The sequence below is a fragment of the Andrographis paniculata genome, unplaced genomic scaffold, assembly GCF_009805555.1.
Source record: "Andrographis paniculata isolate CXL003 unplaced genomic scaffold, ASM980555v1 Contig54END, whole genome shotgun sequence".
Classification (NCBI taxonomy): domain Eukaryota; kingdom Viridiplantae; phylum Streptophyta; class Magnoliopsida; order Lamiales; family Acanthaceae; genus Andrographis; species Andrographis paniculata.
The window spans coordinates 3,982,973-4,007,822 of NW_026137589.1; the positions used below are offsets into that span (position 1 = coordinate 3,982,973).

Sequence of the window (24,850 nt, forward strand, 5' to 3'; positions counted from 1 at the left end):
TTAAACTCCCGACGATGCCTCAGATCACCCAGTGCAGATTTTCGGATAGCAGCGGCTAGTTCCTCGTCATCGAGAAAAAATAATAATAATAATAATTAAAACTTAATTATTTGCTATTCTTATTACGTGTACCAATTATCTCTAAACTCGTATATATTATATTTAAATATAAAGTGAGCAAAACATTTTAATTTAATTTAATTTAATTTAATTAATTGAAGTAGTATAGACATCAATCTCATTTTCAAAACATCGAATTCATATTTCCCCAACAATTTTAAAAAGAAAGGATTTGAAATATCTTAATCGAAATATACAGTTAGAACGAACTTATTTTGTAGCATTAAATAAACATGTGAACATGAGGCGGCTAGCTATGATAAATTTAATTTAATTTAATTTAATGAATTAGGAAAAAAAAAAAAAAGAACAATAGATATAACATCAGTCAACAAAGTCACACATAGTTACAAAAATTTAAAAAATATATAAATTGTTTTTTTTTTTTTTTTTTTAAAAAAAATACATTTAGAACTGTCGATAAAATAGAATTGCAAATGATAATAGAAAGAGAGAAGTACATTTCATGGTACGGTTTATAACGCTAATCGGGTCGGATCCAAATCTAGATCAAGTAAAATTAATTGAAATTTAATTTGAATACCCGACCCTATCCATATCGATCGCCGTCCCTAATTCTGAAATTCAGAAACCCTAATTTTGGAAATTAACCTCAACACAAATCATAAAGATATATACAGAAGTGTCCCTGCAAGCAAGTTGATGAAGGTCGAACTACTTGCCATTAATGCCGGAATTTATGAGAGTGTGGAGGCCACCCAACTGCACAGCACAGCTGCACCTTCTCCATTAATTCTTCCTCACCACAATCCTCCCAACCCTAGCTAGCAGCTAATCCCATTTCCCCCAATAAATTCTCCTCGATCCCATCCGTTTCCATCTCCAATCGAGATTGATTCATTTCTACAGCCATGGCGGCCGAGCAAGATCTGCTCTCCACCGAAATCGTTAACCGTGGCCCCATGACTTTCTCCGTCAGGGTGCGCCGGAGGCTGCCGGACTTCGTGCAGTCGGTCAATTTGAAGTACGTTAAGTTGGGGTACCATTACCTGATCAACCATGGCGTCTATCTCGCCACAATCCCCGTCATTCTTCTCGTTTTTGGGGCGGAGGTCGGCAGCTTCAGCCGGGAGGAGGTCTGGCGGAGGATCTGGGAGAGCACCGCCGCCTACGATCTCGCCACCGTCGTCGCCTTCCTTGCGCTGCTTGTTTTCACCGTTGCCGTTTACTTGATGTCCCGCCCGCCGTCGATCTATCTTCTTGACTTCGCTTGCTACAAACCGGGTGACGATCTGAAAGTATATATATATATATATATACAAATATATACATATCTATCTTCAATTTTAATTTGTTAGCTCGATTTGATCATTTTATGCGGCGGCCGGCCGGCTGATCTGATGTATGCAGGTAACGAAAGAGCAGTTCATTGAGCTTGCCCGGAATTCCGGCAAGTTCGACGAAGAAAGCCTGGAATTCCAGCGCCGGATTCTGCAAACCTCCGGCATCGGAGACGAAGCCTACGTCCCCAAATCAATTGCGTCGCCGGAGAACACGGCGACGATGAAAGAAGGTCGGGCGGAAGCTTCGACGGTGATCTTCGGCGCGCTGGACGAGCTCTTCGAGGTGTCTCGAGTCCGGCCGAAGGACATCGGAGTGCTCGTCGTGAATTGCAGCCTGTTCAATCCGACGCCGTCGTTGTCGGCGATGGTGATCAACCGGTACAAGATGAGGGGGAACATTCTGAGCTTCAATTTGGGGGGGATGGGGTGCAGCGCCGGTGTAATCGCCCTCGATTTAGCGCGGGACATGTTGCAGGGAAACCCTAACAGCTACGCCGTCGTGGTGAGCACGGAGATGGTCGGCTACAATTGGTACCCGGGGAAGGACCGTTCGATGCTCATCACCAATTGCTACTTCCGGATGGGCTGCTCCGCCGTGCTGCTCTCCAACCGCCGCCGCGACTACCGCCGTGCAAAGTACAGGCTCGAGCATATCGTCCGGACCCACAAAGGCGCTGACGACCGGAGTTTCAGGTATTCTTCATCACAATTCACATCTCGTCTTCTTTAAATAAGCAAGCATGATAGAAATTGAGATTAACTTAAATAATAATGAATTAATCTAATAATTTAATAGATATATATCCCAATATAATATAAATTAATCAAACCTAATCTAAACTAATTAGGAAGTTACCATTCTAAATTTAAAATTTAGGCACAGTGAAATAACAAATGATGCTACTATAAGAAATACACCATTTATTAGGTTAATATAATTCAAATTTTTGTGGTTAATGTACTGATCGGATCTAATCAATAACAACAACAAATCAACACATAAAGTTGAGCTGCTATTGTATTATTATATATTATTTCGGATTCTATGCTGATCTGGTCACATCAGCACCGTACTTATTTAATTGGATCAGGTGTCACAAAGATAAATAGTAATACAATATATGATGTGTGATAAGATATAATATACTCAATTATATTATAACATATGTTGTATTATAAATATGATATGATATATTACCTTCTTACAGCTCTAAGAGCCTCGAAAAAAATTGCAAAAATAGGGTGTCTTATAATACTAATAGAAGAAAATTTGTACAAAACAATTATATAAATATTTTTAATATTAAATATAATAACGCAAAAAGTAAATATGATCTTTAAAAACAGACGAACGAAATATACAATATACGATGTTTACATATATCATATATATGCTTATTTGGTCATAGTGGTGTGACCGTACCAACGTAGCATAGACATGTGAATATGTGATATACTCCTATACAATAAATATCATATTTCTACCTTACAGACATTTTAAATATAAATAGATAGTACATGCTCTATTTGCACTTTGGACAATTGGTATTTGGACTTTTGATCATTGTTATTTTAAAAAAAATCAGTATCAATTTCTCCAAATCAATATCATATATATAACCAATACACATAACTAAATTTAATCTCAATATCTTAAATACATCAACAATCCCTTCAATATGTTTAAAATTTCTTGAACAGGAGCATATATCAGGAAGAAGACAACGAGAAGTTAAAGGGAATCAAAATCAGCAAAGATCTGTTCGAAATCGGTGGGGATGCGATCAAGACCAACATCATCACACTAGGCCCCCTCGTCCTCCCCTTTTCCGAGCAGCTCATCTTCTTCGCCGCCCTGGTCTGGAAGATCCTCCGCCGCGGCGGCAGCAAATCATCGCAGCCGGAGAAGCCATACATTCCGGACTACAAGCTCGCCTTCGAGCATTTCTGCGTTCACGCGGCGAGCAAGACGGTCCTGGACGAGCTGCAGAGGAACCTGAAGCTGAGCGACGAGAACCTGGAAGCCTCACGCGCCGCCCTCCACCGGTTCGGCAACACCTCCAGCAGCAGCATCTGGTACGAGCTGGCGTATCTGGAAGCCAAGGAGAAGATCCACCGCGGAGACCGGGTCTGGCAGCTGGCATTCGGGTCGGGTTTCAAGTGCAACAGTGTCGTCTGGAAGTCCACGGGCAAGATCCGGAAACCCGCCCGGAACCCGTGGCTTGACTGCATCGATAGGTACCCTGTTGCTGATCATCGTTTTCAGGCTTAATTGAGGTTTTGGGGATCATCGTATTTATGTTACTGGCTGTTTGGATTTCAATTAATTTCTATCCCCATTTGATTAAGTATCCAGATTATATACTGTTGTTACTTACAGGACCATTAAAATTAAATTGCACTGTTCGCCATTGATGAATCCACAAAGCTCTCACAAAACAAACAATCAAAATCTTCAAGAAAATACAAACAGAGAGAGGGCTCTGATCTAATGGATCAAATCTTTGATTTCTTCAACCTAATTAATTCTTACTATTATCGTTATTGCCCCAAACAGAGGCTTCAATTCTGGGCTCAAACGGAACCCCACAAACAAAATCCCTAATTTTACCATCACAAGAAAATTCTTCCAATTCTGTCCAATCATTTGTCTCCAAATTGCACATTACATAGCTGCAAACCTCGCCGGAATTCAAGCAAACAAGCATCTCCCCGGCGGCGGCGCCGCCGCAATTTATGTCGGCTTTCTTGCCGTGCAGCTTGTGGGACATCCATGGCGGCATCGCCGCCACCTGACGCCAGAACCCGACGCCGTCGTCCCAACGCCACACCCGAAGGCTGGAGCTCTCCAGAAACTCCGACAGCAAGACGACGTACATTTCGCCGCCGGACTCGACCAGGTCGATCGAATATTCCGAGAAGACCGGGAGCAGCCGCGGGTGCTCGGAGAAGGATTTGTGGTTCAGATTGCAGGAGATGATCGTGCCGGAGGAGCTGATGAAGGAGAGAATCTCGTCGCCGTCTTTGACGGTGAGGACCGACGAGTACTGCTTGGCGGCGCTTCTCTGGATATCGGCGGAGACGACGTTGCCGGATTTTGTCAGGAAGTACTGTGTCTGTGTGCACTCGTCGCTTGCTTCGCCGGCGGCGGAGCTCTTCTGTGTGAGGGCGGTTTCCGGCGCCCATTCATCCCTCTCCGAATTGTACCGCCGGAATTTCAGATTCGGAAGCTCGCCGGAGACTGTGACGAGCTCGAAGCCCTCGGATTGCGTAACCATGGCGATGGCCCGAACCGGAGATTCGGGAAAAGGATAACCGATTCGCCGCGAGGCGGCGGCGGCGTCGACGGGATTGGCGACGAGGAAATCGCCGTCGGCGGCGCGGAAGCAAATCAGGCCGCCGGAAGCTGCGACGGGGATGAAATCTCCGGCGTCGGGTTTCCGATTCTCGCACCCCTGCCGGAGCAGGGGCGCGAGATCGATCGTCTTCCATCCATTCTCCGACGAGTCAAACACCGCCGATCGCCGGAAATCCATATCCGACCGAGCATCCACCATCAGAAACCACGGATCCCGGCGGGGCACCTGCGAGCAGGCCCGGCGGAAAGCGGCGGAATCCGCAGCCGATTTCCATCTCTTGCAGACAGATTTGAGGCGCGAAAACGCCGCCGTGGGCAGCCAGGCAAGAACCCTTTCAAGAAGGTCCTGATTCAGGTCGTCGAGCGGGAATCGACACGTCTCCATCATTTGACAAGCTCTCCTCTTGCGGCCATTGTTACCTGCAACCTGAACCTCCATTGGTAAGAAATCAAGAATCAAGAAAGTAATGAAATCGAAAATCCCCAAGAGGCAATTAAGAAAATATTAAAGACCGATGAGAAGCTAGGTAAGAATTTAAGGATTATTTATAGAGATAGAATGGAAGACATGAATTAGCAGGTAGCTAGGGTTGACGAAGATTGAGTAAAGCAAAAGGTTGGGCATTGACAAAGAAAATGATTAAGAATGTGTCACGGGTGGACGACGAGAAAAAAGCAAAAGCCGAAAAGGCAACCGTAGTAGGAGCTGAGCTGAGCTGAAGAGAGAGAGAGAGGGTCTTCTCTCTTTCTCTCTTTCTCTCTCTATATCTATATATGTGTATATATAGATCACGGCGCAATGCTGACTTTTACGACAAAAAGGGTTAGAGTAGAGGGACCCTATGTTTACTTTTCTCGGTTTCCCATTACAACTTTTGATTTAATTAATGTGCCAAGAAATTACTACAACGATAGGATTATTTACATGACATTAGATTATAGTATTACAGATTACATTAGATCAGCACAGTTGAGATCGATTTCTTAACGAAGAAAAACTCAGGCAGGAAGGAATATATAGAGGGATCAAAGTGAAAGGCAAGAATTCCCCAATTGAGATTGAGGAATAAAATCTAATCTATAAGCTAATAGTATAACTTAGGCTGAGAAAGTCAATGTTGAGAATCCAATGCAAGCTGGCTATATATATATATATATGTATGTATAGGCTGACTTTTGTTGACACAAAAATGGGCTTTGGATGCTGTTTAGTGGGTGGTGATAAAAATTAGTAAAAAAGAGGAAAAGCCACCAATTACGGTCTTTTCTTGTACTATCATTATTATTTATCGATCAAATCATCCTCCTTGTACCCATACAAAAGTGGGTTTTGGCTCTTCATGCAGTTACAAATGAAGTTGATTTTTATCTATAATTTATTATTTAATTAACTAATTTAATACATCCATCACGTCACGTGTGGCTCTGCTCTTTTCCTTTATTGGGTTTTTTCTTTCTTTTTTTTATTAGTATTATATACTACTACAATTCTTTTTATATAATTTAATCGATATGAGCTTAGTTTATTCAAAAAATATAAATTGGGTCTGGACTGGACTGGGCTAAATTTTGAAGATAAATCTATGGGCCTTGATTTTGTGATGTCCACTTAACAAGACAATTGGGACAAAATCCATATGCATAGTTTACAAATTTAGGCCTATCTATACTAGGAGTATTTTGAGCTATCTTCTTTACTAAATACATACATATTTAATGTAATATTTTTTAAACAATTATTATTAATTGATGAATAGTACAAATAACTTCCAAAAGTGCTTTGAACTCAAAAAAATTAACAAAAGAAAAAGGAAAATTCAAATGAGTATTCGAATTTGGAACTTCTGACTTGATGGATGATTTTCAAGGATCAAATGACATTACAAAAATGAAATATATTAAGGCATAAATTAAAGTAGTGATTTATAATTTTGATGTTGTTAGATGATATAAATAGTCTTACTCAAACTTAAGACCTAAAGCTCTAATATACTCGAAATTATTCTTTTAGCACTAATTTATACCGATTTTTTTATTCAGGGCAAAATATTATAATTTATCAGTATATATGTAAATAGGAGGGGATCCCGTCCAGCCCGACCCTGCCCCTCCCGCATAAATACATATATACACATATATATATATGTATATATATACTATACATACATTATACACTATATGCATAGTATACATTCACTTTGTCTTAATTCAAAATATTTTTTATCATTTTCGTACGTCTCATTTTAAAGTATTTTTTTTTTTACTTTAGAAAAAAAATAATCATAAACTAATACCAAAAATATCATTAATTTTTACTTAAATTACAAATATACAATTACTTTATACATAAATCAAAGGGCAAAAATATCAAAAAAAAAAATTCAAATACTATTATTTTTTAATCTATTATAAAATTTTAGAGGCTCCTTTGATTAAGGAATGAGGGAGTACATACTATATATGTATATATATACTATATCCGAGGGGGCCGGTGATCCCCTTCCGTAAATAGAGTATATTCCGATAAGGTCATGTTTTTGAATTTTTGGTTTGTATTTTTAAATACAATATATATAATATATATATATGTATTTATTTATTTAACCGATCAAATCTGGTGTCAGCATCTGGATTACCTCATAACCCACGGGTCCATCACATATGTAAAAGATTTATAATGTACTAATGTTGTTGGTGTAACAAATAAAAGACACTTGTAATGAAGTGCATGCATATTCCATGAAATACAAATAGTATTTCTATTCAATTTAATATACTTTACATGACTCGGATTTATGTCAGCTTCGTGTAATTCCACGTTTGCATTTTCAGGGTGACAAAGTCCATATTTATTTATACAGTTACATATATTTACTAGACCATTTAATTAATTAATTAATTTGTGTTAGTGGTGACCCACGTACTGCCTTACGTGTCATCCCTTCTATTTTAATACACAAATGTATATGCAGATAATATAATTTATTAATTTACACCAACATTGCGTTAGAATGTTGCAATATTGCTGACAAGATCAAATTCCAATTCAGATTATTTTATGTATTTACGAATCCAATAGCTTAAAATTAATTTGTTATAAATAATGGCATATTGGTAAGAACTGATTCAGACGAACTCAAAGATCAGCCATGGCGGAGAAGAAGAAGATCGTGTTCGGGAAATACGAAATGGGGAGGCTTCTGGGTAAAGGAACCTTCGCGAAGGTTTTCCATGGCCGACACCTGGTAACCAACGAATTCGTGGCGATTAAGGTTATCAAGAAGGCCGAGGTTATCCAGAGCGAGAGGATGATGGAGCAGATCAAGCGCGAGATCTCTGTAATGCGCCTCGTCCGCCATCCCAACGTCGTCGAGCTCAAGGAAGTCATGGCCACAAAATTCAAGATCTTCTTCGTCATGGAATACGTCCGCGGCGGCGAGCTCTTCGCCGCCGTCGAGCGCGGCCGCCTGAAAGAGGACGCCGCCCGCCGCTACTTCCAGCAGCTGATCAGCGCCGTCGATTTCTGCCATAGCCGCGGCGTCTTCCACCGCGACCTCAAGCCGGAGAATCTCCTCCTCGACGAAGACGGGAATCTCAAAGTCTCCGATTTCGGACTCTCCGCCCTCCGCGACGGCGCCGGCGGCGCCGGAGCAGAACGACTTCTCCATACACAGTGCGGTACGCCGGCTTACATCCCGCCGGAGGTTCTGAAAATGAGAGGCGGCTACGATGGAGCCAAGGCGGACATCTGGTCGTGCGGCGTCGTTTTGTACGTCCTCCTCGCCGGATTCCTCCCCTTCCAGGACGGAAACCTCCTCGCCATGTATAAAAAGATCTACAAAGCCGACTATCGGTTTCCGCCGTGGTTTTCCGGCGAGGCCCGCCGCCTGATCTCGAAGCTTCTGGTACCGGATCCAGGCAAACGGATCTCCATACCCGGTATAATGCGGGTCGGGTGGTTCCGGAAAGGGTTCAAAAGCCCGAACGCGTTTTCGTTACAGGAATCCCTTTTTGATAAGTTCGACGAGGACGATAAACTCGCCGGCGCCGGCGAAACCAACTTCCGGAAGTCGCCGTCGTCGCCGGCGTTTCTGAACGCTTTCCAGTTCATCTCCTCCGTGTCGACGGGGTTCGACCTTTCCAGCATGTTCGAGGACTCCGGCGACCGCCGCGTCAAGGCGGCGGCGTCGACCTTCACGTCGAGGTGCTCGGCGAGGGTGATCATGGCGAAGATGGAAATGGCGGGAAGGAAATTAGGGTTTAGGGTTGCGAAGGTGAAGGATTTCAAGCTGCGGATGTTGGGCTCGTCGGAGGGGCGGAAGGGGCGGCTGTCGGTGACGGCGGAGGTTTTCAAGGTGGCGCCGGAGGTGACGGTGGTGGAGTTCTCGAAATTTTCCGGCGACACGCTGGAGTACGTCAAGTTTCGGGAGGAGGAGATGAGACCTTCTTTGAGGGATGTGGTGTGGACTTGGCAAGGGGAAAGTCCACTTCGACAAAGTCAAAGTCAAATGAGTTGACTTTTGTGTGTAATCGTTATGTACTACACTTACTATTTTTTTACTGTAAATTTTTTACTAGTAATTTTTATTGGGTTTATACTCATTTGTTTGTGGGTATTTTTATTTTTATTATTATTATCATTATTATTATGTATACTTAATATTTTGTGGTGAAATGTGAATTTGATTGAATATGAGAATGGATATGGTCAGGGCTGGCCCTAGACTAGGCTAAGAGGGCACCCCGACCCAATACTATAATAGGGTCACTATATATTTTTGAAATATATTTATGTATGGTTTCTAAAAATATAATCTATTTGATATCTATATAAATAAATAAATAAATATATATATATATATATTTATATAATTGTATAGATTGACTAACGGTGATTTTGATTTAAAATGTAAACCAAATGAACCATAATGTTTTAATCTTGTATGAGTATCTTGTTCTAAATTGAATTGTATTCTTATCTTTTAGAATTTTATCATTTCGTTTTATTGTAATAAATTATATATATTTTTTAGTTATTTTCAACTTTCATTATTTGTGTTAAGTTTATATATATCATTATTTTATAGTCATTAATTAGAAATATTGTTATTTTAATTTGAATAAATTATTTATGGTTATTTTATCTACTGTGTATGCTGTATATTGTATATTGCACTGTTATTTCAGTAAAAAAAAAAAAATGTTATATTAATAAAAATATTAGTTAAGAGAGTTGGTTGAGAAGATTCTGGAAGCAAGACAAGAGATGTGAAATGTATATTTGCAATTTTGTAAGCACGATCTTAAATTAAAATGCGACCCGAACTCGACACGAAAAAATTGTATTTGAACCTCTAAAAATAGGTCCAAATTTTTTCGAGGTGTGTCTTGCCCGGCCCGCCAAAACATTGGACCGTGTCCAGACCTATGAAGATCGGACCGTGCCTAGCCCGGTTCGATTATTTAAAATTAATATTTAATATGTTTATATATATTAACTAATGAAATATTATAAAAAAAAAAAAAATAGATATAGTTTAATGGTGAAGTCTTTTAAATTGTTTATCTGATCGGTTCGAAATCGGGCCAACCCTGTATGATCCACTTCGAAATCGGGTCGGACCGATCCAAATTGCTACCCCTAATTTATGTGTGTTGATGGTCTTATCTTTATGTTTGAATGATCTGTCTGGATAAATTTTTTGTATTGTTATTTGTTTGTTGTTCGATTAAATGAGTCTTAAACCAACAATATTATTTAATAAATGAGCTTTTATATGATTCAAAATGTTCTTCATATAAGTAGTTTTTTTTTTTTTTTGTATTACATGTAACAATACTGTTGGAATCAATATCATATAACCATCATTAAATTGAAATTTTAGTTTTTTAATAATTGAATTTGAGTTTAGCAAATAGCAATGTGTTAAACCTTTCTTTGTATCAAATTTTATTCTCAAACTCCTTGATTTGAAATTAAGGCATTATAATTGTATTTTTATCGAAAATCATACAAATTAAATAATAATAATTTTTATTAGATAAATATTTAATGAATTGTGAGTTTTGTATTGAACAATTCTATTCAAATATTACATATATATTAACCCATCATCACAAAATTTGCTAAAATAAAATTGTGTGTACCTACGAATATTTTAAGCTTTATTTAGGTAAGAATGTGAAGTTTTAGGTGATTTAAAACTTTAAAAATTAAAATAGATATTGATGTAATATAAATAATAGTTGGATATAAGATTTTGTATTAAAATTATTTTTTTAATATAATATTTTAAATGAATAGTAAATACATAGAGCCTTAAACACGCAAAATTAAATACTTATTCGCTCTTTTATAAATAAACTATCAATTTTTTTATTTTATTCCGTTTTTTGAAGCATTCAGGTGTGTTTGTTTTGTGTTTATATTTTTAATATAAAATTTATTTATTATATTAAAATTAGAATATATTATTTTTAAAGTTTCGTAATCCTCATCTCATAATATTCAAATTATGTCTCGCATATAACAACCACGATCATACTACAGATTCATCGTTTATTCATTATTTTTCATCTATTTTTTGCATAAAAATTTTAGTACATTAATATTTCATTGAAGTGTAGTATAAAAAGAATATATAAAGACAATTTTGTCTTTATTTTTCTTTTCTTTTTTTTTTATATAAAAGTAATAATGTAATTATAAAGTAAAAATACTCTTATATTTATGTGAAATATAATTTTATTTAAAAATAATAAGATAATTTGAGTGAACAGATTAAAATAGAAAAATAATCTAAAATAGATATCTAAAAAATATGTGGGTAAGAAAAAGTAAAATTTGAGCATATATTAAAAGTCATGGAAGAAAACACAAAAATATAAATACAAAAAATTATATAAATATATGATATTCTAAATTAAAAATAAACAAATTTTATGATAGAAACAATACTATTCCTTCGTCATTCAAATCTATTCTTACTTTTCTTTTTTGTTGTTATCCAAATTTATTTCCGTTTCCTTTTTTAGTAAAAAAAATACCACATTTTTTTACCAAAAAAAAAATAAATTCTATTCTTACATATTTTTCTTAGACAATTGGATGACGGAGGGAGTATATATATTTAAACTTATTGCGGGTTAATTCAAAATTCAAAGCATCTTTTGTATTTATCGATTTTCATTCAACTTTCCCCACACGCACACTTCATTCTATTTAAGCATTGTGATATTAAATTTGTTTACTTTTTATTATGTTTGTTCCCATATTTTTAGGAATTTTTACTACTCAATTAAACCAAAAAAATATATATATATATTTAAAAATAACAAATTAAATTTTTATTTTTTATATAGTATTCAAAATATTACATTAATATTTATTAATATGTTATCAAATAATAATCTAAAAATTCAAAATTTTACTACTAAAAAATTCAAAACCTGAAAAAAACACCCTTTAATTTTTTGAATAATCTTGTATAAATTATACATCAGTGTTGTTATGGTACTGAATTATTTTATTCAATATTGTATTAATTGAAATCAAGTAAGGTCATTTTATATATATTTGTGTGCTTTGTTAGTCCAAATGTATGCAATTATTTTTCCACGGTCGACATATATTCCAAGATTATTTATTGGACTTTTGGACACAAATATATTGTTTAAAAACAATTACAAAAATGACTTGTGAGAGAAAAGGACAATTGTTTTTGTGTTTCTAACAAAATAGCTCATCTGTTCACATTGAAAATTACAATTTTTTATTTTCGTTCGTCCTAAAATAAAGTTACAATTTTCTAATTTATTAATTATACAATCCATCTAATATAATAAATATTCTTTCAACTTACAATATTACACAAATTTAATATAATACTAATATTAAAAAATATTTATGTAAAAAAAATAAATTGAATGGGACGGAGAGAGTATATATCCTAAACCTAAGACAGGTGGGAGTGTGAACTTATTGACACACAAATTGATTAATGGTGACAGGAGAGGAGATTAATTTCCACAAAGTGTACATCATGTCGTGACGTCACACACTACTACGTCATGTAGTGACGTCACTTTACCAAAAGATCAATCATCTCCGACCTTATCTAATTTGGAATGATTCCCTCAAATAATGATTCTTACTTATTCTTTTGTATTTCTGGAATAAATAACAAGGACAATATTGTTTTTTTTTTTTTTTTTTTTTTTTTGTGATATTGTAATTAATTTTAAAAATATTTTTATATTTTGTATAATTTATTTAACAAATACTCTCTTTGTTCGATAGTAATTTTTTTATTTGATTTTTGCATGCAGATTAAAAAAAATATATATTTTATAGAATATGTAATATTAAAAGTAATGTAATATCTATTATATTTTTAAAAAATAATGTGAAAAATAAAAAGTAAATAGAATTATTTTGGTATTTAGCTAAAAATTATTTTTTCTAAAAAAAAGAATTGATAAGTTTTTATTTGGACATACTAAAATAGAAAATGAGAAGTTTAGTAGTAGACGGAAAAAGTATTATTGTATTTGTATTTTAAGAGACTAATAAATGTATTTTTTTGTTATTTTCTTTTGAATTATACTACGTATTAATATAATAATTAATATTTAAAGATTTAAAAAAATAAAATCCAATAATACTTCTCTTTTGGGATGTAAGTAGTAATATTTTCTTAATAAATAAAAATATGTAAAATAATTTTGATATTTTAGTATCTTATATTTTATGTAAAAATTATTGATTTATTGTATATGTATTGATATTTTGTATTTTATGTAAAAATTAAAAGTATTTTGTATTAGTATGTAATTACTTTTATTATAATATATTATTTTCGTCAACTCACAAATTATAGTACTTATTTTTATTTTGAATTTTTTAATTATAAAATAATCATTTAAAAATATCTAAATATTTTTCTACAAAATCGATACTTTTGAAAATAAACATCACACTTTTTGCATGCCTATTAACAAATATTAGTATTTAATAATAGTCTAGATATAATAGGGTAAATATCAATTTCTTTTTTTACTTTTAAATATAATTATATAATAAAGTGGATATAAGATGATAAATAAGTATAAAAAAATATTAATAATTAGTTGTTGTAATTTAAATATAAAATTATTGAAGTAAATGAAAGTGGCTTGACTAAAAGTCAAGCAGCCACGATTATCATTCTGTCATTCCTTGTTCACTAATTTTTCGATCCATTATAATATATTTTGGCCCACCATAGATATTTGAAGTTTAGAAAATGATAAAAATATTGATTATTTGATATGATATATTTTTTTTGAATGTTATTTTTGTTGTTTTCTATATAGAAATTTATATTTAATAAAAACAATGAAAATATATAAGTAAATAAAAATTGAAAAATATAATGAGAACAATCATTAAAATATATGACTATACTCAGATTTAGTCCACTTAAAAAATAAAAAGAATAAATACTTGGTAATTAAAATTATATACTCTTGGCACAACAAAAAATGTGCAAAATAACATAGGGTGTGTTTCTTAGTTGGATCTGATTTTCGATTTTATTATTTTTAATTATTTTTTTCTATAAAAAAATTAAATTAAATATCTATTTTTATTTATTATATTGCACTAAAATTAATTTTTACATTCAAAGCATCACATCAATATATATATATTTATATGAAATCAAACAACTATTTCAATTCAAAATTTTACTGTTCAAAATCAAAATTCAAAATCAAAATCTTACAAATAAACCTACCCATATTAATTATATATAAACATATTATATATTTCTATGTATTATGTATTTGGACGCATTTGAAGGTGTAAATGAGAGAAGACTTTGTTGAAAGACATTCAATCGTCTCTGTGAAACTTTCTTACATAATTTAATTATTGTATTGTATTCATTGGCAATTGGTTATCAAATTCAATCCCATATTTTCTTTCTTTTTCGTCCACTCTCTATAAAAATATCCCTAAATTATAAACCCTTTCTCCATCTCCTTTAAAAAGAAAAAAAAAAAAAGAAAAAAAAAAAAAGAATATAATCAATCAATCTGAAGCCAAGATTGATGAATGGAGAAAACATTAGACATCGATCTCAACTCTAAGCCCACATCAAACACAACCCAAACTCCAGTAAGTATATACAACAGTGTCCTAATTATTAATTTTATATAATTGTTCATCACTGGTTGCTTTGATTCTTCTTGATTATCGAAATTGGGATCTGATCTGATCTGGTTCGGACAGGGATATGATGAGCTGATTGAGGAAGTGAAGAGGATGAAATCCGAGAATCAGAACCTCACTGATCTCCTCGAAATTCTCTGCAAGAAATACGACGACCTGATAAAACAGAGACACTACTCCGGCCATCGGAAAATGAAACACACTGCAGCCGGCGATACGGACAATTCCGGGCACAGTTCGATCCTCCATTGTTGTAGCTGTAGTGACGAATGCTCACCAGGCAGGCCCAGGGAGATCAAATCCAACGTTTCCAGAGTTCATGTCCGAATCGACCCATCCGAGACCACCTTGGTAAATCAAAATTTCTGTTGTGTGATTGGTAGTTATTAATTATATATCCGCAAATGAGACTCAATATTTATCATCTATGATAATAATAATAATGATAATAAATATTTTGTATAGGTGGTAAGAGATGGGTACACCTGGAGAAAGTATGGACAGAAGGTAACGAGGGATAACCCGTCGCCAAGGGCTTATTACAAATGCTCCCTCGCTCCGACATGCCCTGTTAAGAAGAAGGTTATTTAATAAGTTTCTACTAATTAATTAAATTAGTTATATATCTAAATATTTATTTATTTGATTATTTATTTATTTATTGTTTGTGTAGGTTCAGAGAAGTGCGGATGATCCGTCGCTTTTGGTGGCGACGTACGAAGGGCAGCACAACCACAACCACACCCACCGGAATTGCGGCGGGCAGTCGTCTCCGGCGGCGGCGGGTGAAGAAGATGATCGGGTAGGGAAAACACAGAAGGTGTTTGTGGAGCAGATGGCTTCTTCACTGACCAGAAACCACAGCTTCACCAACGCTCTCGCGGCGGCCATTACAGGGAGGATATTATCGGAAACTGCTGACAACGTCAATCACGACCAATTATTCCAAATCGAAGACGACGATAATTATGCTCTCTAATCAATTCAATACTTATTTGGCTATTTACATATATACATACACATACATACATATCAATTTAGAACTTGATTGGGAATGCTGTGGCATTGTTGGTGGGTTACAAAATAGACAACAGGGATGACAAAAAATAATACTCCCTCCGTCCACACACAAAGTATACATGTTTTAGAAATAATAGTATTTTAATTATAATGATTAGTTAAAAATAATGTAACGATATTTTTGTCCTTGCCTTTTTGGTATAAAAATAATAATGTGATGTAAAGTATATTTGTCAAAAAAGTGAAATATTTAATAAAATATTTACTTTCTAATTTAACGTCCCAAAATAGAAAAACGGAGGGCCTAATAAATAGGCTAAATTAGACAAAATTAACGTGTGGTTTAAACTGTCGGGTGGTTTTATAAACTCTCATTCTAATCATTCGTCAATTTTTATTTAACAGTATTGACTTAAATGCCCCAACTGTCAATAAATTTTAAAATCTTAATTCTAAATCCCTAAAATTACAAATATACTTAATTTTTTTTATATTTAGCCTATAAAAATATAAGAAAAATAAATATATTTGTAATTTTAGAAATTTAGAAATTAAGATTCTAAATTTTATTTGCAATTTGGAGGCAATTTCATAAAATCATAAATAGATTTTTGTTTTGCTCAATTTAGACTAATAAATAAAAATATTTTTGGGGAAGTTTTTGGACATGAGATTTGAAATAGTAAATATATATTTATTAACATTTGAAAATAATTGTAAATAAAATAAAGTTGGAATCCAAAAGTAATAAACAAACAGAGCCTCAATTAAACAACGCCCTGGTTTTGCATGATCAACCGCAATAAATTCCGACAAGCTAAATAAAGCTCTTCTCTTCCCCCTGTCCGAATTGAATTGAAGTAACTTCTCTTCCATGGCGATTATGACTACCGCCTTCATCCCGTGACCCTTTCCTAATTCTCCCCTCCATTAATGGATCCTGCTGTGCTCTCTGTCTCCTCACTATTTCTATTTCACCAACCCAACTCATATAAAGAAAAGGCTTCCGCTTCGCTTCCATCTCCACACCAAATTAGCTCAAAGCTATGAATTACGACGATGGCTACTGCAGCGACACCGCCGTCGGAGCTATCGGCCGGAGAAGACGAGGAGATGCCTGCCAGAATTTCACGTGTATGTCGCCGTGGCACATCGTCCGCCGTTGGATCACCGGACCGAAATCCAACGGATCCTCCTCGGGAAGAAATTGGGGAAAAAGGAACTCGAATCCGAAGACGAAATTAGGGTTTCTGAACAGACTGGACGTCGACAACGATGAGCCTCCATCGTCTTCTACCGTGGATCGTGTTTCAGGTGAGCAATTACAGATTTCCATGACTTTCATAAACCCTAATTAATTTCATGAAATTTTTTAACAGATATCGGCAGAGAAGCTTCGTTTAATTTAGGAGTTGGATTCGGTTTGATCTATCTCATCGCTGCAAGCAGAAATGAGCTCAGCAAAATGGTTGAGTTGCAGAGACAGATCGAAGCTCTGCTTCGGAATCTCAATCAGGACAACCCTAAACCGCCATTGTCCCTACCTCCAAAATCCCCAAATTCATCTTCTTCCTCAATTATCACCGAAATCCAAGCAGAGAAAACTCCTATAACGAATCAACCTGATACCCAATCCGAAGTTCAGATGAGATCAGAAGAATGCGCGCCGGAGCCGGCGCCGGCGCCGGAGTATTACAGCGTGCCGGCGAGAGAGCTGGAGAGGAAACTCCACGAGCTTCTAGAAGCAAGACAGCAGGAGAGAATAACAGAACTGGAGACAACATTGGATCGTGCAATGCTGAAGCTTGGGGAGAAGGAAAGAGAGGTCGCGTGGTGGAAAGACACGGCCCGCCTCATCGCCGGCAACCTTCCGCCGATTCCAAACCCGCCGGCGAGCAAGGTCAAGCTTCAGAGCATCAATGGCGGACGCGAGATCACAGTCCGGGAAATAACCACAAGTATGGTTATGAATTCTCTGTTCGAAACTAAGTACGAAACTGTATAAAAATTGTCTTTCACATAACAAACCGAGGTTAATTTGTACTAAAACACACATTACCAAATTTCATCGACCCTAATCAAAATCCAAAGCTTCCTTGCAACGCTCTAACCGCCACCGCATACGGCGACTCCCAATCGGCATCGAAGATCGCCCGAAGCTGCGCCACAATGCTCGGATTCGACGTCCCGAAGCTCACTCCATTCGTCGTGTAAAAGTAATCCCACACGAGATTGCTCGTCCCGATGTGCGCCCTCACGTCGCTCACCGCATATTTCCCGTGGTTCACCCTCGTGTAGCCGGGATAAGAATTTCCGTCCCCGGCCGGTCCCGTCGAGTTGAACCCCGGCACCCGGTAATACTTGATCTCCACATTTCCGCGACAATTGTTGTACTTAGACGACGAGCAAAGGTTGTTCGTGTAGAGTAGCGACTTCAGGTACTCATCCGTGTTTGTAATAAAATGTGCCCAATACGCGACGAGCAGCTTCACCTTGGCTTGCTTGGCGAAGACAACCTCGGATATGGCCGAAGACAGCGACGACCAGTACACAGTCTCAGACATGTACTGCGATTGCCCGAGCCAGTCCATCGTACTAATTCTAACCGTCGCGCCGTGGCTAACCGATTTGATCGTATCCACCCAACCCTGCTCGTCCGTCTGATGTTTTCCGAACAGCAGCTGGTCGAAAAAATCGCAGAGAACCTGTCATCATACTATGTTGTCCAATGTAATAACATTGCGACATAATCGAAAAAATGTAATAAAACCTCCGGCGGAGCAAACGATAGGTAGCTTGAATCGCTTCGTGACGTTGAAATGTTTCCTCCTGGAGTTTTAATCCGGACATGAAATTTAGAAGGGCTCGAGAGGGCTGGATAGCCATTGACGCGCTCGACCTCAACGTATTTAGACAACAGCGATCTTCGCAACATGTAAGAACCGAGCAGCAGGAGTTAAGGTAGCAGCGATCCGATAAAATAGCAACAATACGGTAGCTAATCCTTGTACCTGCATCGATTCTTCGGTGCAAGAAAATGCGACCAACAGGGGACCTTACGATCGATCTGCCATTGCGCGTCGTGCACTGTTTTAGTATACGCCGAAGCGTTGAGGCGTGCGAGTGTCCACAAATTGTTGTAGTAAATCTCAACCTCGTTCGCGATCTTAGGACATCCAACGAGGTAAATCCCGAGTTCCTTAACCTGAGTTAAGGATTTCCAGTCATTGTTCGCGGATCCAATGTACAAATCTCGGCCATCGGATATCCAAACCTTGGCGTGGATGATCCCCGAGCCCCACCAGTCTTTCAGCAGCAACGTGATGCTTCTTACATTCGATTTCCCCGCTGCGAGCGCGGATGGCTCGTCCGTGTAATCGGGATACACTCCCGAGTGCTGTAAGAACCTGTGGTAGAACAACTTATTACATGCTGTAACAACAATGTAAGGCTAAAACATAGAATGTTCGAGTGAAATCGCACGCACCGGACACTAATATTGCGATCGATGGCTTTCGCTAGAGCATTGTGAACCTTATATCCTTCTCCCGCGCCGAATCTTCGCATGTCAGCTTTCGAGTATCTGTAGTCCCCCGAACGGGGATCCTCCGGATGCGCGATCAACTGCCAGTACTGCGCCATTACGTCGAGGCTTTTCGACGAATTTCCAGCCAGCCATTGGAAGACATCAGCTGGTAGAGTAAATGTGTCTCATACATAGTAATGTGGCAGTGAAAAATTGCTTCTAACAGATACTGTGTTAAACAGTGCATTGTAAATGTTAATATAATCTTCTAACACATACGTGCACTTTTTTTCACCCTAACCATCCCCGATAGTAAAATATTAAATCAAAAGGTGAAAATTTGATTTGACCTATCTTCCAAGAATCATCCGCAGTAAAGCTAAAACATAATAATCTATCAATTCCAAATCTTTTTCTCGTCCCAAAACTTTTACAACTTTTCTTAACAAAATCAAAATTATATATATATATATGACGATAGTAATAATTTTTTTACCGGTGGAAAGAACGCCGGGAACGAGGGAGAGTTGAGGCATGTCTGTGGGGATCGACTGAACCACCCATGCTTTGCAATCTCCATTATTGTTATTACTGCTCTTAGTCGGTTCTGCAAAAGGATAGAAACAGGTTAAGAGAAGAAGAAGAAGAAGATTGGGGTTCAGGCGAGAAGGAAGTCTGAAAGAAATCATATTTTTCGAAAATCTTCAGCAGTTTTCGGAGATTCCAATGGGCCGGAAATATATATAATCGGATAGGGCAGCAGAGTTTGAATAGAGACAACGCTAATTTCGTTCCCATACGATATATAGTTGACTATTTTGGAGATATGCCGACTTGCCAATTATAACTACAATAATAATATATTTCTATATAATAATCTAACCGTCTTTGATGGCATATAATCCTCAAGATCCTTCAAATTCCATTTTTTAAATCACTTCCTCCAATAAATTTAAAAATATTATTATATTCCCTCCGTCCGTTCCATTTTTTGCACCGAATTTTATAAATATTAATATTATATTAAGATATAATTTAAATAAAGTAAATAAGATTTTTATTAGTATTATGTGATATAAAGATAACGACATTTATGTAATATTATATTGTAAGTTAGAAATTGGAATGATATTTGTAACGATGTTATAGGACGGACCAAATTATAAAAATTAATAGATTATTAAGGACAAAGAGAGTATAATAATAGGGTAAACTGATGATTTTGTAGTTTTGTAATCAAATTTCTTTTATATTTTAGTTTTGTAATTGAAATATACTGCAAATTAGTTTTATAAAAGAAATTTTTTTGTAATTTTAATCTTTCAATGCCGAAAATGCTTACGTGACACCCATATGATTTGCTAAAAAAACACGTGTTTGTCAAATCAGCAATATATAGCGGACACAAGTCCTCAGACAAGTCATGCAGATGTCATATTGGAATCTCCGCCTATAAAACTAAAAGTGCAAAAATTTTCCACTAATTTACGACGGACTCTAATTAGATTAAAAAATCAATTTACCCTTAAATATATATTGAGAGTAACATAATAACGATATTTAACCATGAAATCATGAGTTCAAACCTAAACCCAATTCTCCAAATCCGAAATCCTAAGCTACACTAAGAAATGGAATGCCTCCTATTTCTTGAAGATGAAGCAGCCATCATCTTCCCTTCCCCTCGTATCGTCGACACAGGGCTCTGCGAGCTCCCGCTACCCGACGTCTCCGAGCTCTTGCTCTTGTTCTCGGCGCTCCCGAACCCTTTCCACAGCTTGTCGAAGATCCTCTTCGACCGCGATGGCAGAAGCTGCGCGCTCGATCCTCTTTTCGCAACTTTTCCATTCTTCACCGCCTCTTCTTTCACCTTCAGCTCATCCATTTGCTTTCTCAGCGATTTTCCGGCGCTGTCCGCAGCCATTCTCCTCCGGTTCTCGTCGGGGCTGACGTTCGACGCTCGACCCGATACCACCGCCTTCACCTGCTCGAAAAACAGGACTTGCACGACGGTTCGGAGCGGGAGTTGCTCGTTTTGGGCCGCATGCATCGACATTTCGGTAGTTAGTTTTTTAACGTCGATCAGAACGCAGAGCGTTTTCTTCTCCGATTTCGTTATGTTCTTGTGTTCCTGCAGAGTATGGAGTATCAGTTTTGTCGAACATTCGGGTTAATGAGAATGTAATGAAATTAAACGGGGGTTAACCTTTAAATACGCGTCGATTGCGCCGTACAATCCGTCGTGGATTGGCCTAGCCGCGTCGGGGATCGAATCAGACAATGCGACGAAATCGGAGACGGTAAGGTTCGGATCATGCGCCACCGACGCAAGATACACGTCGATGAGTTTCCCGACCTTTAGCCATGAGCCGTGTCCTAAAACGAAATCATTAGCCGCAACGATTTTCGAATCGCGGCTGCTCGTTTCGCTCTCGACGAATTGGCGCACGAGGCGTCGAACGAGTTCGATGTCGTAGAGAGTCGCTTGAGTCGGCTGCGACGGGATCAAAAGATCGTTTACGGAAGCCTCGTCCAATTTCGAACCAATGCTCCTTGTTAAATCTTCCCTCGACGAATCCTCGGCTCCGATAAGAATCGCGACCTTGAGCAACTTGAGCAAGAAGCTACACGAACAGCCGGCGCCCTTGTCCGAAGGCAGCAAGCGAATTATAGTTTCGACCAAACATTTGTGTCGAACAACGTTCGCATCCGAAACCAACGCATCGACCGAATTCGGGATCCATCGAATAGCGTAAGTCCTCAACGCCTCCCCGATCGCGCCTCCATTCATTCGACCTTTCGATTTGATCGCAATCATAACTCTCTTGAACAAATCGACGTCAAGTTCACATATGTCGTCGATCCACCAATCGTCGGGGACGTGTTCAATTTTCTCCGATGATCGTATCTCCGACGATGACGACGATGCTTTTCGATTGTACGTATATGACCAATTGACCATCGAAGGATCCACTGACGTTTTCGATGCGATCGAATCAATGCACCTCCCGACTATCCTTAAATCCTCGGACCATGGAAGAAGCGACCTCGTCGATTGTAGTACTATGATCGAATCTTTCCAACTTCTTAGGATGCTCGAATTGAGAAAAATCTCGACTTTTAGGACCAAATTTCCTCTATCGACATCCTCTATCATTTCGAGATACTCTGCGGCGCAACGCGCAGCCGCTACATTGTATGCATTGAGCGTCACGGCAATGCCGTAGCAGAATTTCGCGCAGATTTCGAATGCTTTCGCTCCGCCGGGGAATTCAGACAGCTGAATTTCGACATCAGAAGCTTCGTCGGACACGAGCTTCTTCAACCTTAAGCTCTTCGACAACAGAGGAAACTGCAAATTAAACACAATCCAATGTAAGCCCAGTTCAATTCAATCCGATGAACTATTGAAATGTTTGGATATATCTGTCAGACCTTATGCAGATGAAACCTGACGCCGGCGACGTTTACAACAACATCGGTGGCCAATTCCGACAGGGCATATCTACAAAGTAACACAAACATGTAAGAATGTCTGAATCTTGCTAAATTGCAGTGTAAAGATCAAATATTATCTTAAGATTCAAAGAGTTATGAAAAGGGGCTTTTTTCTTTTCTTTTTTTTTTAATGGAAGAACACAAAGGGACCACAAGAATAGGAATGATCTAGTATATAAACAAATCCACCATGAAAGTGGGATACATAAAACCCTAAACTTTACAGCGGTCCATCAATCATGTAAAGTGTGCACAAATGGCAGATGGAATAATTAATACTAAGGTGTCGTTCGTTGTAATCAAGAATGATAGAAGAGATTATTACCTCACGGAGCTTCCTTCGGATTGAAAAGAATCACGCTTTGAACCTAACTTCATGAACTTCATCTTTTTCTGTGTATGTGTTCTTGAAAAGGAAAAGAAAAGAAAAGAACAGAAATGAAATCTCAGTGGTGAACGAAGAAGAAGGTGAGAAGAAGAAGAAGAAGAAGAATGGGGAAAGTGGAACACATTCTCTGGTCTGTAAAGAGACAAACGCATCAATCTTCTTTATCGATCCATTCCCGTCGCGTCACTGTGTTTTCCTCAGCAGAAATCGAAGCGGGAAGACAGGAATATATTGGCCCCAAAACAGTAAATCCAAGCACAACCAAACAAACAAGAAAAGGGGGGTTCGAAGAAAAATGAAAATGCCTCCTCCTCCTTCTCCTCGAATCCTGAGCCGAGAGAATTAAAGAAACGAAAATGGAGAATCTCTTTCTCTCTCTCTCTCTCCCTATGTGTCACAGTTTCTCTCTCTTTCTCTATCTCAGTGCTCGGCCTCATCCGCCATGCCTTGTGGTTACTTGCTGTCGTTGCTTTTTCCCTACATTATATCAATGTGATGTAATGCCAATTAATATTAGCAGAGAGAGAGAGAGAGAGAAGTGAGAGAGAGTACCGGACAGCGGTAGCCAGCTGGTCAGGTCCTTAAATTGCCAGCCGCCATTGCCATTACTGCTTCTGATCTTCTTCTCCTTATTTCTTCTTTCTTTCTTTATTCTTCTTCTTCTCCAACCCACCTCGCCTGCAAATCTTCAAGATTTCAATTCCTAATAATAAATAAACGCGGATAAATGGAGGATGGGGTTGTGGTGTGGATATGTATCGTCTTTATGGGGGGTGGGGGGGGGGGTTAGGGAAGATGGACAGTACTGTAGTGAATGAGCTGATGCAGTTGTCGTGCTGCTTTTCCAGGATTCTTGCAGAGGGAGACAAGAATACGTGTAGTGCGTTCGTGTGTGGGTTGTTTTGGGCGAAGTGGAGAGGACTGTGCTCTGCACTGCAACAATGGAGGGACAGAGAGGATCAGAGATCTCTCTCTCTCTCTTTCTTCTCTCTTCTTTCTTCTCTCTTCTCTCTCTCTCTTCTGCTACTGGTTCTGCTCTGCTTGGAAGCTTTATGCCATTAATGCACGCCTATTTTATCTATTGACGTTTTTGCCCCTGCTCTTTTCTCCTTATTCTAATATGTTTTTTCCTAATTAAATAATTTGACCAATAATGGTATCTATCTTAGTTCGATGTATGAATTATTGAAATACTAACAAATAGTCAGTTCCAATTTTTGAGTGATGATTTTGTCTACATATGTAATGTAAGTTTTATGATGACGTTGTTAATTTTGAAACTCGTAACAAGATTCATGTATATTATTAATAAATAAATTTATTTCTCTTTCTTTTTTTAAAAAGATAATAATAAAGAATTTATTTTTATTTGATCTTGATTCGTATTTTATAGCTCTTCCTCTTCTTTTAATTTGTGAGGATT

General features: G+C 37.4%; 7 protein-coding genes across 9 annotated transcripts; 4 read left to right on the plus strand and 3 right to left on the minus strand.

Annotated features, from left to right (window-relative positions):
- The first annotated feature begins 891 nt into the window (after positions 1-891).
- LOC127255606 (3-ketoacyl-CoA synthase 10-like) lies at positions 892-3,797 on the plus strand. The gene is made up of 3 exons (XM_051281231.1): positions 892-1,379; positions 1,492-2,117; positions 3,126-3,797. Exons 1-3 carry the CDS (start codon positions 993-995, stop codon positions 3,694-3,696), a joined length of 1,584 nt encoding a protein of 527 aa, XP_051137188.1. The 5' UTR covers positions 892-992; the 3' UTR covers positions 3,697-3,797.
- On the minus strand, positions 3,659-5,571 carry LOC127255607 (F-box only protein 13). Its single transcript, XM_051281232.1, has one exon. It carries the CDS (start codon positions 5,219-5,221, stop codon positions 3,947-3,949), a length of 1,275 nt encoding a protein of 424 aa, XP_051137189.1. The 5' UTR covers positions 5,222-5,571; the 3' UTR covers positions 3,659-3,946.
- Positions 5,572-7,923: 2,352 nt separating this feature from the next.
- LOC127255750 (CBL-interacting serine/threonine-protein kinase 5-like) lies at positions 7,924-9,446 on the plus strand. The gene has a single exon (XM_051281465.1). The coding sequence runs from the start codon at positions 7,932-7,934 to the stop codon at positions 9,297-9,299; it is 1,368 nt and encodes a 455-aa protein (XP_051137422.1). The 5' UTR covers positions 7,924-7,931; the 3' UTR covers positions 9,300-9,446.
- Positions 9,447-14,720: 5,274 nt separating this feature from the next.
- Positions 14,721-16,288, plus strand: LOC127255753 (WRKY transcription factor 18-like). The gene is made up of 4 exons (XM_051281469.1): positions 14,721-14,941; positions 15,056-15,346; positions 15,461-15,577; positions 15,669-16,288. The coding sequence occupies exons 1-4, from the start codon at positions 14,879-14,881 to the stop codon at positions 15,972-15,974; spliced, it is 777 nt and encodes a 258-aa protein (XP_051137426.1). The 5' UTR covers positions 14,721-14,878; the 3' UTR covers positions 15,975-16,288.
- Positions 16,289-16,745: 457 nt separating this feature from the next.
- On the plus strand, positions 16,746-18,020 carry LOC127255752 (protein POLAR LOCALIZATION DURING ASYMMETRIC DIVISION AND REDISTRIBUTION-like). Its single transcript, XM_051281467.1, has 2 exons — positions 16,746-17,329; positions 17,395-18,020. The coding sequence occupies exons 1-2, from the start codon at positions 17,062-17,064 to the stop codon at positions 18,018-18,020; spliced, it is 894 nt and encodes a 297-aa protein (XP_051137424.1). The 5' UTR covers positions 16,746-17,061.
- LOC127255751 (uncharacterized) lies at positions 17,960-20,306 on the minus strand. The gene is made up of 5 exons (XM_051281466.1): positions 20,038-20,306; positions 19,503-19,707; positions 19,027-19,422; positions 18,786-18,939; positions 17,960-18,696 (listed from the first exon to the last, which is right to left on the minus strand). The coding sequence occupies exons 1-5, from the start codon at positions 20,228-20,230 to the stop codon at positions 18,094-18,096; spliced, it is 1,551 nt and encodes a 516-aa protein (XP_051137423.1). The 5' UTR covers positions 20,231-20,306; the 3' UTR covers positions 17,960-18,093.
- A 736-nt stretch (positions 20,307-21,042) lies between these two features.
- Positions 21,043-24,524, minus strand: LOC127255913 (BTB/POZ domain-containing protein NPY1-like). 3 transcript variants are annotated; one of them, XM_051281687.1, is made up of 7 exons: positions 24,234-24,524; positions 23,980-24,105; positions 23,550-23,904; positions 23,365-23,445; positions 22,977-23,046; positions 21,748-22,893; positions 21,043-21,672 (listed from the first exon to the last, which is right to left on the minus strand). In XM_051281687.1, exons 4-7 carry the CDS (start codon positions 23,424-23,426, stop codon positions 21,166-21,168), a joined length of 1,785 nt encoding a protein of 594 aa, XP_051137644.1. In that variant the 5' UTR covers positions 23,427-23,445; positions 23,550-23,904; positions 23,980-24,105; positions 24,234-24,524; the 3' UTR covers positions 21,043-21,165. The 3 variants fall into 3 exon arrangements, with proteins under 3 accessions (XP_051137644.1, XP_051137642.1, XP_051137643.1); XM_051281685.1 differs by having other exon boundaries at positions 23,365-23,904; XM_051281686.1 differs by having other exon boundaries at positions 23,365-23,904; positions 23,980-24,130.
- Between the last annotated feature and the right edge of the window lie 326 nt (positions 24,525-24,850).

Coding starts and splice junctions, on each gene's coding strand:
- LOC127255606 (XM_051281231.1), top strand. CDS start 993: ATGGCGGCCGAGCAAGATCTGCTCTCCACCGAAATCGTTAACCGTGGC. Junction 1,380..1,491: donor AACCGGGTGACGATCTGAAA/GTATATATATAT, acceptor TGATGTATGCAG/GTAACGAAAGAGCAGTTCAT. Junction 2,118..3,125: donor GCTGACGACCGGAGTTTCAG/GTATTCTTCATC, acceptor TTTCTTGAACAG/GAGCATATATCAGGAAGAAG.
- LOC127255607 (XM_051281232.1), bottom strand. CDS start 5,221: ATGGAGGTTCAGGTTGCAGGTAACAATGGCCGCAAGAGGAGAGCTTGT.
- LOC127255750 (XM_051281465.1), top strand. CDS start 7,932: ATGGCGGAGAAGAAGAAGATCGTGTTCGGGAAATACGAAATGGGGAGG.
- LOC127255753 (XM_051281469.1), top strand. CDS start 14,879: ATGGAGAAAACATTAGACATCGATCTCAACTCTAAGCCCACATCAAAC. Junction 14,942..15,055: donor CAAACACAACCCAAACTCCA/GTAAGTATATAC, acceptor TGGTTCGGACAG/GGATATGATGAGCTGATTGA. Junction 15,578..15,668: donor CATGCCCTGTTAAGAAGAAG/GTTATTTAATAA, acceptor TTGTTTGTGTAG/GTTCAGAGAAGTGCGGATGA.
- LOC127255752 (XM_051281467.1), top strand. CDS start 17,062: ATGAATTACGACGATGGCTACTGCAGCGACACCGCCGTCGGAGCTATC. Junction 17,330..17,394: donor TACCGTGGATCGTGTTTCAG/GTGAGCAATTAC, acceptor ATTTTTTAACAG/ATATCGGCAGAGAAGCTTCG.
- LOC127255751 (XM_051281466.1), bottom strand. CDS start 20,230: ATGATTTCTTTCAGACTTCCTTCTCGCCTGAACCCCAATCTTCTTCTT. Junction 19,708..20,037: donor TCCCGGCGTTCTTTCCACCG/GTAAAAAAATTA, acceptor TTACTCTACCAG/CTGATGTCTTCCAATGGCTG. Junction 19,423..19,502: donor GATCGCAATATTAGTGTCCG/GTGCGTGCGATT, acceptor GTTCTACCACAG/GTTCTTACAGCACTCGGGAG.
- LOC127255913 (XM_051281685.1), bottom strand. CDS start 23,579: ATGCGTTTGTCTCTTTACAGACCAGAGAATGTGTTCCACTTTCCCCAT. Junction 23,047..23,364: donor TCCGAAGGAAGCTCCGTGAG/GTAATAATCTCT, acceptor GTTACTTTGTAG/ATATGCCCTGTCGGAATTGG. Junction 22,894..22,976: donor TCAGGTTTCATCTGCATAAG/GTCTGACAGATA, acceptor TTTAATTTGCAG/TTTCCTCTGTTGTCGAAGAG.